This window comes from Bombina bombina, chromosome 3 (assembly GCF_027579735.1).
Source record: "Bombina bombina isolate aBomBom1 chromosome 3, aBomBom1.pri, whole genome shotgun sequence".
Classification (NCBI taxonomy): Eukaryota; Metazoa; Chordata; class Amphibia; order Anura; family Bombinatoridae; genus Bombina; species Bombina bombina.
In genome coordinates this window covers 1,224,543,398-1,224,559,995 of record NC_069501.1, presented here as the reverse complement: position 1 = coordinate 1,224,559,995, position 16,598 = coordinate 1,224,543,398, and the positions used below count along the sequence as shown (strand labels likewise).

Below are 16,598 nucleotides of genomic sequence, written 5' to 3'. Positions count from 1 at the left end.
GAGTTTCAGAGTTATCTGCTCTGCAGTGTTCTCCTCCATATCTGGTGTTCCATGCAGATAAGGTGGTTTTGCGTACTAAACCTGGTTTTCTTCCGAAAGTTGTTTCTAACAAAAATATTAACCAGGAGATAGTTGTGCCTTCTTTGTGTCCTAATCCAGTTTCAAAGAAGGAACGTTTATTGCACAACTTGGATGTAGTTCGTGCTCTCAAATTTTACCTAGCAGCTACTAAGGATTTCAGACAAACATCTTCTTTGTTTGTTGTTTATTCTGGTAAAAGGAGAGGTCAAAAAGCAACCTCTACCTCTCTCTCTTTCTGGCTTAAAAGCATTATCCGATTGGCTTATGAGACTGCCGGACGGCAGCCTCCTGAAAGAATCACAGCTCACTCCACTAGGGCTGTGGCTTCCACATGGGCCTTCAAGAACGAGGCTTCTGTTGATCAGATATGTAAGGCAGCGACTTGGTCTTCACTGCACACTTTTACCAAATTCTACAAATTTGATACTTTTGCTTCATCTGAGGCTATTTTTGGGAGAAAGGTTTTGCAAGCCGTGGTGCCTTCCATCTAGGCGACCTTATTTGTTCCCTCCCATCATCCGTGTCCTAAAGCTTTGGTATTGGTTCCCACAAGTAAGGATGACGCCGTGGACCGGACACACCTATGTTGGAGAAAACAGAATTTATGCTTACCTGATAAATTACTTTCTCCAACGGTGTGTCCGGTCCACGGCCCGCCCTGGTTTTTTAATCAGGTCTGATGAATTATTTTCTCTAACTACAGTCACCACGGTATCATATGATTTCTCCTATGCATATTCCTCCTTTACGTCGGTCGAATGACTGGGGAAGGCGGAGCCTAGGGGGGATCATGTGACCAGCTTTGCTGGGCTCTTTGCCATTTCCTGTTGGGGAAGAGAATATCCCACAAGTAAGGATGACGCCGTGGACCGGACACACCGTTGGAGAAAGTAATTTATCAGGTAAGCATAAATTCTGTTTTTTTCAGTGAGGTGGTCTTAGCCAATAGCGTGCTAGCTATCCTGCATAATGCCAGCTGGGCCGCGCGGCTATTGGCTAAGATGTGGAAACCTCATCTAATTTAAAAAATAGCGTTCTCCTGCGGGGGTGGCCCGAGGTGCTCAGCGCGGCATATACTACAAACAAATAAAGGACCTTTCAGCATGAAGTATTTTATACTTTATGACTGAAAGTCCCCTTTATTTGTTGCACTGGTAAATCCTAGCGTTTCAAAAACACTAGGGTTTACCATCACTTTAAGCTATTCTGACTCTAGATTTCTTTCTAAGTTATCTGTCTCACAATGATATTGCATAAGACATCTGGTACATATTATAGGAGAAAATTCTTTACAAACAGGCTTGCAATGCAAATGATCTTTTGTAGGAATTAATTTGTGAACTTGAGTCTAGCCACATTTGAAAGGAATTATAGCAGTTAACTTCAGAGTTGTTAAGCATTTTTGTATTTGGCAAACATCCCTTTTGAAATGTAGAAAACATATTTGGCTAGAAAAGCTCTTGAGATCCTATGTTTTGAGTGCCTTTTATTTTTTTATGGGATATTCTAGTCTAAAAATGACATGCTTTAATCTTTACTAATACTGGTACTCACACATAGTTAAAGTCCTGCTCAGGAACAGTCTAGTATTCCTGATCTTGAGTGACATTATAGTTGATAGTGCTAAGATTTCATGCACTGACTGGATCTAATTGTTGCGTAGAATGTCATTTTTGTATGGGATAATGATCTGCCTTTCTCTTTCCTTAGGGAGATAAAACGCTACAAGCAATGCCAGCAGGAACAAAACCAGCAATTATCACTGCAACACGTCCAATTACAAAGATGATCGTTACTCAGCCCAAGGGGATGGGATCAACTGTTCAGCCAGCAACAAAAATAATCCCAACTAAAATAGTCTACGGACAGCAAGGGAAAACCCAGGTACAAGTTCTGTCTGATACGGAATGTGGTCTTTATGAGGATCGTTAGACTTTACTATCACTTTTAAAATGGCAAGACATAGCAAAAACCAAGAACTTCATTTTAACATAAGCTGTCAATTTGGTAGCATTTCTCTGTGTATCATACATATAATACTGCCATATATCGTAATACAAAGAAAATAATTATTAGTCATAATGTAAACACTAAATTTTATTTAGCACACACAGTACATTATTAAATTAAAGGGACAGTATACACCAATTTCATATAACTACATGTAATAGACTAACTATAAATAATAATATGCACAGATGCTGATCTAAAAATCCAGTACAAACCCTTTTAAAAACTTACTTAGTAGCTCCAAGTTTAGCTGTTGATAAGGTTGGGCTGGGACACCCAGTGAAAGGGTCTGGGACCAGACACCCCCCCACACACACCTTCCCTGCATATGAAAAGACAGATAACATAAACAAGAGCATTCTGGAGTAGGTATACGTCAGTATTCTTCTAAAACTTTAAGGCTTGGTTAGGAGTCTGAAAATCAGCACAATGTTGTTAAAAAAAAAAAAGCAAAACTATACATTGTCACAAAAACACTCCTGGATGGGCTATATAAACGGATCATCTACAAAAATCTCCTTTTTAGCTTTATACAACTATAACTTGTATTGTTAAGCATGTGTGTGTGTGGAGACTATGTAGCTCTTCCTAGGTTAGCTACATGTTTCAGACTCCACTTTATTTCTAGGTGCTGATAAAGCTAAACCAATGACATTGTAGAGTGCAGTATTCTCACGTGTGATGCTGTGTACTAGATATGTTACATGCACTCCCTTGTTTCAGGTGCTAATAAAGCTAAACCAATGACATTGTAGAGTGCAGTATTCTCGCGTGTGATGCTGTGTACTAGATATGTTACATGCACTCCCTTGTTTCAGGTGCCGATAAAGCTAAACCAATGACATTGTAGAGTGCAGTATTCTCACGTGTGATGCTGTGTACTAGATATGTTACATGCACTCCCTTGTTTCAGGTGCTAATAAAGCTAAACCAATGACATTGTAGAGTGCAGTATTCTCATGTGTGATGCTGTGTACTAGATATGTTACATGCACTCCCTTGTTTCAGGTGCTAATAAAGCTAAACCGATGACATTGTAGAGTGCAGTATTCTCGCGTGTGATGCTGTGTACTAGATATGTTACATGCACTCCCTTGTTTCAGGTGCTAATAAAGCTAAACCAATGACATTGTAGAGTGCAGTATTCTCGCGTGTGATGCTGTGTACTAGATGTGTTACATGCACTCCCTTGTTTCAGGTGCTAATAAAGCTAAACCAATGACATTGTAGAGTGCAGTATTCTCACGTGTGATGCTGTGTACTAGATATGTTACATGCACTCCCTTGTTTCAGGTGCTAATAAAGCTAAACCAATGACATTGTAGAGTGCAGTATTCTCGCGTGTGATGCTGTGTACTAGATATGTTACATGCACTCCCTTGTTTCAGGTGCTAATAAAGCCAAAGCCGATGACATTGTAGAGTGCAGTATTCTCACGTGTGATGCTGTGTACTAGATATGTTACATGCACTCCCTTGTTTCAGGTGCTGATAAAGCTAAACCAATGACATTGTAGAGTGCAGTATTCTCACGTGTGATGCTGTGTACTAGATATGTTACATGCACTCCCTTGTTTCAGGTGCCGATAAAGCTAAACCAATGACATTGTAGAGTGCAGTATTCTCACGTGTGATGCTGTGTACTAGATATGTTACATGCACTCCCTTGTTTCAGGTGCCGATAAAGCTAAACCAATGACATTGTAGAGTGCAGTATTCTCGCGTGTGATGCTGTGTACTAGATATGTTACATGCACTCCCTTGTTTCAGGTGCTAATAAAGCCAAAGCCGATGACATTGTAGAGTGCAGTATTCTCACGTGTGATGCTGTGTACTAGATATGTTACATGCACTCCCTTGTTTCAGGTGCTGATAAAGCTAAACCAATGACATTGTAGAGTGCAGTATTCTCACGTGTGATGCTGTGTACTAGATATGTTACATGCACTCCCTTGTTTCAGGTGCTGATAAAGCTAAACCAATGACATTGTAGAGTGCAGTATTCTCACGTGTGATGCTGTGTACTAGATATGTTACATGCACTCCCTTGTTTCAGGTGCTAATAAAGCTAAACCAATGACATTGTAGAGTGCAGTATTCTCACGTGTGATGCTGTGTACTAGATGTGTTACATGCACTCCCTTGTTTCAGGTGCTAATAAAGCTAAACCAATGACATTGTAGAGTGCAGTATTCTCACGTGTGATGCTGTGTACTAGATATGTTACATGCACTCCCTTGTTTCAGGTGCTAATAAAGCTAAACCAATGACATTGTAGAGTGCAGTATTCTCACGTGTGATGCTGTGTACTAGATATGTTACATGCACTCCCTTGTTTCAGGTGCTAATAAAGCTAAACCGATGACATTGTAGAGTGCAGTATTCTCGCGTGTGATGCTGTGTACTAGATATGTTACATGCACTCCCTTGTTTCAGGTGCCGATAAAGCTAAACCAATGACATTGTAGAGTGCAGTATTCTCACGTGTGATGCTGTGTACTAGATATGTTACATGCACTCCCTTGTTTCAGGTGCCGATAAAGCTAAACCAATGACATTGTAGAGTGCAGTATTCTCACGTGTGATGCTGTGTACTAGATATGTTACATGCACTCCCTTGTTTCAGGTGCTGATAAAGCTAAACCAATGACATTGTAGAGTGCAGTATTCTCACGTGTGATGCTGTGTACTAGATATGTTACATGCACTCCCTTGTTTCAGGTGCTAATAAAGCTAAACCAATGACATTGTAGAGTGCAGTATTCTCACGTGTGATGCTGTGTACTAGATGTGTTACATGCACTCCCTTGTTTCAGGTGCTAATAAAGCTAAACCAATGACATTGTAGAGTGCAGTATTCTCGCGTGTGATGCTGTGTACTAGATGTGTTACATGCACTCCCTTGTTTCAGGTGCTAATAAAGCTAAACCAATGACATTGTAGAGTGCAGTATTCTCACGTGTGATGCTGTGTACTAGATATGTTACATGCACTCCCTTGTTTCAGGTGCTAGATAAAGCTAAACCAATGACATTGTAGAGTGCAGTATTCTCGCGTGTGATGCTGTGTACTAGATATGTTACATGCACTCCCTTGTTTCAGGTGCTGATAAAGCTAAACCAATGACATTGTAGAGTGCAGTATTCTCACGTGTGATGCTGTGTACTAGATATGTTACATGCACTCCCTTGTTTCAGGTGCTAATAAAGCTAAACCAATGACATTGTAGAGTGCAGTATTCTCACGTGTGATGCTGTGTACTAGATGTGTTACATGCACTCCCTTGTTTCAGGTGCTAATAAAGCTAAACCAATGACATTGTAGAGTGCAGTATTCTCACGTGTGATGCTGTGTACTAGATGTGTTACATGCACTCCCTTGTTTCAGGTGCTAATAAAGCTAAACCAATGACATTGTAGAGTGCAGTATTCTCACGTGTGATGCTGTGTACTAGATATGTTACATGCACTCCCTTGTTTCAGGTGCCTATAAAGCTAAACCAATGACATTGTAGAGTGCAGTATTCTCACGTGTGATGCTGTGTACTAGATATGTTACATGCACTCCCTTGTTTCAGGTGCTAATAAAGCTAAACCAATGACATTGTAGAGTGCAGTATTCTCACGTGTGATGCTGTGTACTAGATATGTTACATGCACTCCCTTGTTCAGGTGCGATAAAGCTAAACCAATGACATTGTAGAGTGCAGTATTCTCACGTGTGATGCTGTGTACTAGATATGTTACATGCACTCCCTTGTTTTCAGGTGCTAATAAAGCTAAACCAATGACATTGTAGAGTGCAGTATTCTCACGTGTGATGCTGTGTACTAGATGTGTTACATGCACTCCCCTTGTTTCAGGTGCTAATAAAGCTAAACCAATGACATTGTAGAGTGCAGTATTCTCAGCGTGTGATGCTGTGTACTAGATGTGTTACATGCACTCCCTTGTTTCAGGTGCTAATAAAGCTAAACCAATGACATTGTAGAGTGCAGTATTCTCACGTGTGATGCTGTGTACTAGATATGTTACATGCACTCCCTTGTTTTCAGGTGCTAATAAAGCTAAACCAATGACCTTGTAGAGTGCAGTATTCTCACGTGTGATGCTGTGTACTAGATGTGTTACATGCACTCCCTTGTTTCAGGTGCTAATAAAGCTAAACCAATGACATTGTAGAGTGCAGTATTCTCACGTGTGATGCTGTGTACTAGATGTGTTACATGCACTCCCTTGTTTCAGGTGCTGATAAAGCTAAACCAATGACATTGTAGAGTGCAGTATTCTCACGTGTGATGCTGTGTACTAGATTTGTTACATGCACTCCCTTGTTTCAGGTGCTAATAAAGCTAAACCAATGACATTGTAGAGTGCAGTATTCTCACGTGTGATGCTGTGTACTAGATGTGTTACATGCACTCCCTTGTTTCAGGTGCTAATAAAGCTAAACCAATGACATTGTAGAGTGCAGTATTCTCACGTGTGATGCTGTGTACTAGATGTGTTACATGCACTCCCTTGTTTCAGGTGCTAATAAAGCTAAACCAATGACATTGTAGAGTGCAGTATTCTCACGTGTGATGCTGTGTACTAGATATGTTACATGCACTCCCTTGTTTCAGGTGCTAATAAAGCTAAACCAATGACATTGTAGAGTGCAGTATTCTCACGTGTGATGCTGTGTACTAGATGTGTTACATGCACTCCCTTGTTTCAGGTGCTAATAAAGCTAAACCAATGACATTGTAGAGTGCAGTATTCTCACGTGTGATGCTGTGTACTAGATATGTTACATGCACTCCCTTGTTTCAGGTGCTAATAAAGCTAAACCAATGACATTGTAGAGTGCAGTATTCTCACGTGTGATGCTGTGTACTAGATATGTTACATGCACTCCCTTGTTTCAGGTGCTAATAAAGCTAAACCAATGACATTGTAGAGTGCAGTATTCTCACGTGTGATGCTGTGTACTAGATATGTTACATGCACTCCCTTGTTTCAGGTGCTAATAAAGCTAAACCAATGACATTGTAGAGTGCAGTATTCTCACGTGTGATGCTGTGTACTAGATGTGTTACATGCACTCCCTTGTTTCAGGTGCTAATAAAGCTAAACCAATGTCATTGGTTTAGAGTGCAGTATTCTCACGGTGTGATGCTGTGTGTACTAGATGTGTTACATGCACTCCTTGTTTCAGGTGCTAATAAAGCTAAACCAATGAGCATTGTAGAGTGCAGTATTCTCACTGTGATGCTGTGTACTAGATATGTTACATGCACTCCCTTGTTTCAGGTGCTAATAAAGCTAAACCAATGACATTGGTAGAGTGCTGTAATTCTCACGTGTGATGCGTGTGTACTAGATATGTTACATGTCACTCCCTTGTTTCAGGTGCTAATAAAGCTAAACCAATGACATTGTAGGAGTGCAGGTATTCTCACGTGTGATGCTGGTGTACTAGATATGTTACATGCACTCCCTTGTTTCAGGTGCTAATAAAAGCTAAACCAATGACATTGTAGAGTGCTGTATTCTCACGTGTGATGCTGTGTACTAGGATATGTTACATGCACTCCCTTGTTTCAGGTGCTAATAAAGCTAAACCATGACATTGTAGAGTTGCAGTATTCTCACGTGTGATGCTGTGGTACTAGATATGTTACATGCACTCTCCTTGTTTCAGGTGCTAATAAAGCTAAACCAATGACATTGTAGAGTGCAGTATTCTCACGTGTGATGCTGTGTACTAGATATGTTACATGCACTCCCTTGTTTCAGGTGCTAATAAAGCTAAACCAATGACATTGTAGAGTGCAGTATTCTCACGTGTGATGCTGGTGTACTAGATATGTTACATGCACTCCCTTGTTTCAGGTGCTAATAAAGCTAAACCAATGACATTGTAGAGTGCAGTATTCTCACGTGTGATGCTGTGTACTAGATATGTTACATGCACTCCCTTGTTTCAGGTGCTAATAAAGCTAAACCAATGACATTGTAGAGTGCAGTATTCTCACGTGTGATGCTGTGTACTAGATTTGTTACATGCACTCCCTTGTTTCAGGTGCTAATAAAGCTAAACCAATGACATTGTAGAGTGCGAGCTATTCTCACGTGTGATGCTGTGTACTAGATGTGTTACATGCACTCCCTTGTTTCAGGTGCTAATAAAGCTAAACCAATGACATTGTAGAGTGCAGTATTCTCACGTGTGATGCTGTGTACTAGATATGTTACATGCACTCCCTTGTTTCAGGTGCTAATAAAGCTAAACCGATGACATTGTAGAGTGCAGTATTCTCACGTGTGATGCTGTGTACTAGATGTGTTACATGCACTCCCTTGTTTCAGGTGCTAATAAAGCTAAACCAATGACATTGTAGAGTGCAGTATTCTCACGTGTGATGCTGTGTACTAGATGTGTTACATGCACTCCCTTGTTTCAGGTGCCGATAAAGCTAAACCAATGACATTGTAGAGTGCAGTATTCTCACGTGTGATGCTGTGTACTAGATGTGTTACATGCACTCCCTTGTTTCAGGTGCTAATAAAGCTAAACCAATGACATTGTAGAGTGCAGTATTCTCACGTGTGATGCTGTGTACTAGATATGTTACATGCACTCCCTTGTTTCAGGTGCTAATAAAGCTAAACCAATGACATTGTAGAGTGCAGTATTCTCACGTGTGATGCTGTGTACTAGATATGTTACATGCACTCCCTTGTTTCAGGTGCTAATAAAGCTAAACCAATGACATTGTAGAGTGCAGTATTCTCCGTGTGATGCTGTGTACTAGATGTGTTACATGCACTCCCTTGTTTCAGGGTGCTAATAAAGCTAAACCAATGACATTGTAGAGTGCAGTATTCTCGCGTGTGATGCTGTGTACTAGATGTGTTACATGCACTCCCTTGTTTCAGGTGCTAATAAAGCTAAACCAATGACATTGTAGAGTGCGGTATTCTCACGTGTGATGCTGTGTACTAGATGTGTTACATGCACTCCCTTGTTTCAGGTGCTAATAAAGCTAAACCAATGACATTGTAGAGTGCAGTATTCTCACGTGTGATGCTGTGTACTAGATATGTTACATGCACTCCCTTGTTTCAGGTGCTAATAAAGCTAAACCAATGACATTGTAGAGTGCAGTATTCTCACGTGTGATGCTGTGTACTAGATGTGTTACATGCACTCCCTTGTTTCAGGTGCTAATAAAGCTAAACCAATGACATTGTAGAGTGCAGTATTCTCACGTGTGATGCTGTGTACTAGATATGTTACATGCACTCCCTTGTTTCAGGTGCTAATAAAGCTAACCAATGACATTGTAGAGTGCAGTATTCTCACGTGTGATGCTGTGTACTAGATATGTTACATGCACTCCCTTGTTTCAGGTGCTAATAAAGCTAAACCAATGACATTGTAGAGTGCAGTATTCTCACGTGTGATGCTGTGTACTAGATGTGTTACATGCACTCCCTTGTTTCAGGTGCTAATAAAGCTAAACCAATGACATTGTAGAGTGCAGTATTCTCACGTGTGATGCTGTGTACTAGATGTGTTACATGCACTCCCTTGTTTCAGGTGCTAATAAAGCTAAACCAATGACATTGTAGAGTGCAGTATTCTCACGTGTGATGCTGTGTACTAGATATGTTACATGCACTCCCTTGTTTCAGGTGCTAATAAAGCTAAACCAATGACATTGTAGAGTGCAGTATTCTCACAGTTGTGATGGCTGGGTACTAGATGTGTTACAATGCACTCCCTTGTTTCAGGTGCTAATAAAGCTAATACCCAATAATGACATTGTAGAGTGCAGTATTCTCACTGTGTTGATGCTGTGTACTAGATATGTTACATGCACTCCTTGTTTCAGGGTGCCGATAAAGCTAATCCAATGACATTTGTAGAGTGCAGTATTCTCACGTGTGATGCTGTGTACTAGATGTTGTACATGCACTCCCTTTTTTCAAGGTGCTAATAAAAGCTAAACCAATGACAATTGTAGAGTGCAGATTCGCACGTGTGATTGCTGTGTACTAGATATGTTACCTGCACTTCCCTTGTTTCAGGTGCTAATAAAGCTAAACCAATGACATTGTAGAGTGCGGTATTCTCACGTGTGATGCTGGGTACTAGATATGTTACAATGCACTCCCCTTGTTCCAGGTGCCGATAAAAGCTAAACCCAATGACAATTGTAGAGTGCAGTAATTCTCACGTGTGACTGCTGTGTACTAGATATGTTACATGCACTCCCTTGTTTCAGGTGCTAATAAAGCTAAACCAATGACATTGTAGAGTGCAGTATTCTCACGTGTGATGCTGTGTACTAGATGTGTTACATGCACTCCCCTTGTTTCAGGTGCCTGATAAAGCTAAACCAATGACATTGTAGAGTGCAGTATTCTCACGTGTGATGCTGAGTACTAGATGTGTACATGCACTCCCTATGGTTTCAGGTGCCTAATAAGCTAAACCGATGAATTGTAGAGTGCAGTATTCTCGCGTCAGTGATGCTGTGTACTCGATGTGCTTACATGCACTCCCTTGGTTTTCAGAGTGCTAATAAAGCTAAACCCGAAGACATTGTAGAGTGCAGTATTCTCACGGTGTGATGCTGTGTACTAGATGTGTTACATGCACTCCTAGTTTCAGGTGCTGATAAAGCTAACCAATGACATTGTAGAGTGCAGTATTCTCACGTGTGATGCAGTGTACTAGATATGTTACATGCACTCCTTGTTTCCGTGCTAATCAAGCTAAACCACTGACCCAAATAGTAGAGAGCAGTATTCTCACGTGTGATGCTGTTGTACTAGATTTTTTACATTCACTCCCTTGTTTCAGGTGCTGATATAAGCTAAACCAATGAATTGTAGAGTGCAGTATTCTCACGAGTGATGCTGTGTACTAGATAGATACATGCACTCCCTTGTTTCAAGTGACGCTAATAAAGCTAAACCAATGACATTGTAGAGTGCAGTATTCTCACGTGTGAATGCTGTGTACTAGATGTGTTACATGCAACTCCTTGTTTCAGGTGCTAATCAAGCTAAACCAATGACCTTGTAGAGTGCAGTATTCTCACGTGTGATGACTGTGTTACTAGAATGTGTTACCTGCACTCCCTTGTTTCAGGTGCTAATAAAGCTAAACCAATGACATTGTAGAGTGCAGTATTCTCGCGTGTGATGCTGTGTACTAGATGTGTTACATGCACTCCCTTGTTTCAGGTGCTAATAAAGCTAAACCAATGACATTGTAGAGTGCAGTATTCTCACGTGTGATGCTGTGTACTAGATATGTTACATGCACTCCCTTGTTTCAGGTGCTAATAAAGCTAAACCAATGACATTGTAGAGTGCAGTATTCTCACGTGTGATGCTGTGTACTAGATATGTTACATGCACTCCCTTGTTTCAGGTGCTAATAAAGCTAAACCAATGACATTGTAGAGTGCAGTATTCTCACGTGTGATGCTGTGTACTAGATATGTTACATGCACTCCCTTGTTTCAGGTGCTAATAAAGCTAAACCAATGACATTGTAGAGTGCAGTATTCTCACGTGTGATGCTGTGTACTAGATATGTTACATGCACTCCCTTGTTTCAGGTGCTAATAAAGCTAAACCGATGACATTGTAGAGTGCAGTATTCTCACGTGTGATGCTGTGTACTAGATATGTTACATGCACTCCCTTGTTTCAGGTGCTAATAAAGCTAAACCAATGACATTGTAGAGTGCAGTATTCTCACGTGTGATGCTGTGTACTAGATATGTTACATGCACTCCCTTGTTTCAGGTGCTAATAAAGCTAAACCAATGACATTGTAGAGTGCAGTATTCTCACGTGTGATGCTGTGTACTAGATATGTTACATGCACTCCCTTGTTTCAGGTGCTAATAAAGCTAAACCAATGACATTGTAGAGTGCAGTATTCTCACGTGTGATGCTGTGTACTAGATATGTTACATGCACTCCCTTGTTTCAGGTGCTAATAAAGCTAAACCAATGACATTGTAGAGTGCAGTATTCTCACGTGTGATGCTGTGTACTAGATGTGTTACATGCACTCCCTTGTTTCAGGTGCTAATAAAGCTAAACCAATGACATTGTAGAGTGCGGTATTCTCACGTGTGATGCTGTGTACTAGATATGTTACATGCACTCCCTTGTTTCAGGTGCTAATAAAGCTAAACCAATGACATTGTAGAGTGCAGTATTCTCACGTGTGATGCTGTGTACTAGATATGTTACATGCACTCCCTTGTTTCAGGTGCTAATAAAGCTAAACCAATGACATTGTAGAGTGCAGTATTCTCACGTGTGATGCTGTGTACTAGATATGTTACATGCACTCCCTTGTTTCAGGTGCTAATAAAGCTAAACCAATGACATTGTAGAGTGCAGTATTCTCACGTGTGATGCTGTGTACTAGATGTGTTACATGCACTCCCTTGTTTCAGGTGCTAATAAAGCTAAACCAATGACATTGTAGAGTGCAGTATTCTCACGTGTGATGCTGTGTACTAGATATGTTACATGCACTCCCTTGTTTCAGGTGCTAATAAAGCTAAACCAATGACATTGTAGAGTGCAGTATTCTCACGTGTGATGCTGTGTACTAGATATGTTACATGCACTCCCTTGTTTCAGGTGCTAATAAAGCTAAACCAATGACATTGTAGAGTGCAGTATTCTCACGTGTGATGCTGTGTACTAGATATGTTACATGCACTCCCTTGTTTCAGGTGCTAATAAAGCTAAACCAATGACATTGTAGAGTGCAGTATTCTCACGTGTGATGCTGTGTACTAGATATGTTACATGCACTCCCTTGTTTCAGGTGCTGATAAAGCTAAACCAATGACATTGTAGAGTGCAGTATTCTCACGTGTGATGCTGTGTACTAGATGTGTTACATGCACTCCCTTGTTTCAGGTGCTAATAAAGCTAAACCAATGACATTGTAGAGTGCAGTATTCTCACGTGTGATGCTGTGTACTAGATGTGTTACATGCACTCCCTTGTTTCAGGTGCTAATAAAGCCAAAGCCGATGACATTGTAGAGTGCAGTATTCTCACGTGTGATGCTGTGTACTAGATGTGTTACATGCACTCCCTTGTTTCAGGTGCTAATAAAGCTAAACCAATGACATTGTAGAGTGCAGTATTCTCACGTGTGATGCTGTGTACTAGATATGTTACATGCACTCCCTTGTTTCAGGTGCTAATAAAGCTAAACCAATGACATTGTAGAGTGCAGTATTCTCACGTGTGATGCTGTGTACTAGATATGTTACATGCACTCCCTTGTTTCAGGTGCTAATAAAGCTAAACCAATGACATTGTAGAGTGCAGTATTCTCACGTGTGATGCTGTGTACTAGATATGTTACATGCACTCCCTTGTTTCAGGTGCTAATAAAGCTAAACCAATGACATTGTAGAGTGCAGTATTCTCACGTGTGATGCTGTGTACTAGATATGTTACATGCACTCCCTTGTTTCAGGTGCTAATAAAGCTAAACCAATGACATTGTAGAGTGCAGTATTCTCACGTGTGATGCTGTGTACTAGATATGTTACATGCACTCCCTTGTTTCAGGTGCTAATAAAGCTAAACCAATGACATTGTAGAGTGCAGTATTCTCACGTGTGATGCTGTGTACTAGATATGTTACATGCACTCCCTTGTTTCAGGTGCTAATAAAGCTAAACCAATGACATTGTAGAGTGCAGTATTCTCACGTGTGATGCTGTGTACTAGATGTGTTACATGCACTCCCTTGTTTCAGGTGCTAATAAAGCTAAACCAATGACATTGTAGAGTGCAGTATTCTCACGTGTGATGCTGTGTACTAGATATGTTACATGCACTCCCTTGTTTCAGGTGCTGATAAAGCTAAACCAATGACATTGTAGAGTGCAGTATTCTCACGTGTGATGCTGTGTACTAGATATGTTACATGCACTCCCTTGTTTCAGGTGCTGATAAAGCTAAACCAATGACATTGTAGAGTGCAGTATTCTCACGTGTGATGCTGTGTACTAGATATGTTACATGCACTCCCTTGTTTCAGGTGCTAATAAAGCTAAACCAATGACATTGTAGAGTGCAGTATTCTCAGCGTGTGATGCTGTGTACTAGATGTGTTACATGCACTCCCTTGTTTCAGGTGCTAATAAAGCTAAACCAATGACATTGTAGAGTGCAGTATTCTCACGTGTGATGCTGTGTACTAGATATGTTACATGCACTCCCTTGTTTCAGGTGCTGATAAAGCTAAACCAATGACATTGTAGAGTGCAGTATTCTCACGTGTGATGCTGTGTACTAGATGTGTTACATGCACTCCCTTGTTTCAGGTGCTAATAAAGCTAAACCGATGACATTGTAGAGTGCAGTATTCTCGCGTGTGATGCTGTGTACTAGATATGTTACATGCACTCCCTTGTTTCAGGTGCTAATAAAGCTAAACCGATGACATTGTAGAGTGCAGTATTCTCACGTGTGATGCTGTGTACTAGATGTGTTACATGCACTCCCTTGTTTCAGGTGCTGATAAAGCTAAACCAATGACATTGTAGAGTGCAGTATTCTCACGTGTGATGCTGTGTACTAGATGTGTTACATGCACTCCCTTGTTTCAGGTGCTAATAAAGCTAAACCAATGACATTGTAGAGTGCAGTATTCTCACGTGTGATGCTGTGTACTAGATGTTTTACATGCACTCCCTTGTTTCAGGTGCCGATAAAGCTAAACCAATGACATTGTAGAGTGCAGTATTCTCACGTGTGATGCTGTGTACTAGATGTGTTACATGCACTCCCTTGTTTCAGGTGCTAATAAAGCTAAACCAATGACATTGTAGAGTGCAGTATTCTCACGTGTGATGCTGTGTACTAGATGTGTTACATGCACTCCCTTGTTTCAGGTGCTAATAAAGCTAAACCAATGACATTGTAGAGTGCAGTATTCTCACGTGTGATGCTGTGTACTAGATATGTTACATGCACTCCCTTGTTTCAGGTGCTAATAAAGCTAAACCAATGACATTGTAGAGTGCAGTATTCTCACGTGTGATGCTGTGTACTAGATATGTTACATGCACTCCCTTGTTTCAGGTGCTAATAAAGCTAAACCGATGACATTGTAGAGTGCAGTATTCTCACGTGTGATGCTGTGTACTAGATGTGTTACATGCACTCCCTTGTTTCAGGTGCTAATAAAGCTAAACCAATGACATTGTAGAGTGCAGTATTCTCACGTGTGATGCTGTGTACTAGATGTGTTACATGCACTCCCTTGTTTCAGGTGCTAATAAAGCTAAACCAATGACATTGTAGAGTGCAGTATTCTCACGTGTGATGCTGTGTACTAGATATGTTACATGCACTCCCTTGTTTCAGGTGCCGATAAAGCTAAACCAATGACATTGTAGAGTGCAGTATTCTCACGTGTGATGCTGTGTACTAGATGTGTTACATGCACTCCCTTGTTTCAGGTGCTAATAAAGCTAAACCAATGACATTGTAGAGTGCAGTATTCTCACGTGTGATGCTGTGTACTAGATATGTTACATGCACTCCCTTGTTTCAGGTGCTAATAAAGCTAAACCAATGACATTGTAGAGTGCGGTATTCTCACGTGTGATGCTGTGTACTAGATATGTTACATGCACTCCCTTGTTTCAGGTGCCGATAAAGCTAAACCAATGACATTGTAGAGTGCAGTATTCTCACGTGTGATGCTGTGTACTAGATATGTTACATGCACTCCCTTGTTTCAGGTGCTAATAAAGCTAAACCAATGACATTGTAGAGTGCAGTATTCTCACGTGTGATGCTGTGTACTAGATGTGTTACATGCACTCCCTTGTTTCAGGTGCCGATAAAGCTAAACCAATGACATTGTAGAGTGCAGTATTCTCACGTGTGATGCTGTGTACTAGATGTGTTACATGCACTCCCTTGTTTCAGGTGCTAATAAAGCTAAACCAATGACATTGTAGAGTGCAGTATTCTCACGTGTGATGCTGTGTACTAGATATGTTACATGCACTCCCTTGTTTCAGGTGCAATAAAGCTAAACCAATGACATTGTAGAGTGCAGTATTCTCACGTGTGATGCTGTGTACTAGATATGTTACATGCACTCCCTTGTTTCAGGTGCTAATAAAGCTAAACCAATGACATTGTAGAGTGCAGTATTCTCACGTGTGATGCTGTGTACTAGATATGTTACATGCACTCCCTTGTTTCAGGTGCTGATAAAGCTAAACCAATGACATTGTAGAGTGCAGTATTCTCACGTGTGATGCTGTGTACTAGATGTGTTACATGCACTCCCTTGTTTCAGGTGCTAATAAAGCTAAACCAATGACATTGTAGAGTGCAGTATTCTCACGTGTGATGCTGTGTACTAGATATGTTACATGCACTCCCTTGTTTCAGGTGCTAATAAAGCTAAACCAATGACATTGTAGAGTGCAGT

At 40.7% G+C, this 16,598-nt stretch overlaps 1 protein-coding gene across 2 annotated transcripts in view; it reads left to right on the top strand.

The window, feature by feature from the left end:
• The window catches only part of EMSY (EMSY transcriptional repressor, BRCA2 interacting), a 224,437-nt gene that overhangs the window by 72,879 nt on the left and 134,960 nt on the right, over window positions 1-16,598 (top strand). For both annotated transcript variants that reach the window (XM_053708699.1, XM_053708698.1), the window contains exon 13: window positions 1,792-1,965. In XM_053708699.1, the coding sequence (XP_053564674.1) occupies window positions 1,792-1,965 (174 nt within the window). The remainder of the gene's footprint in view (window positions 1-1,791; window positions 1,966-16,598) is intronic.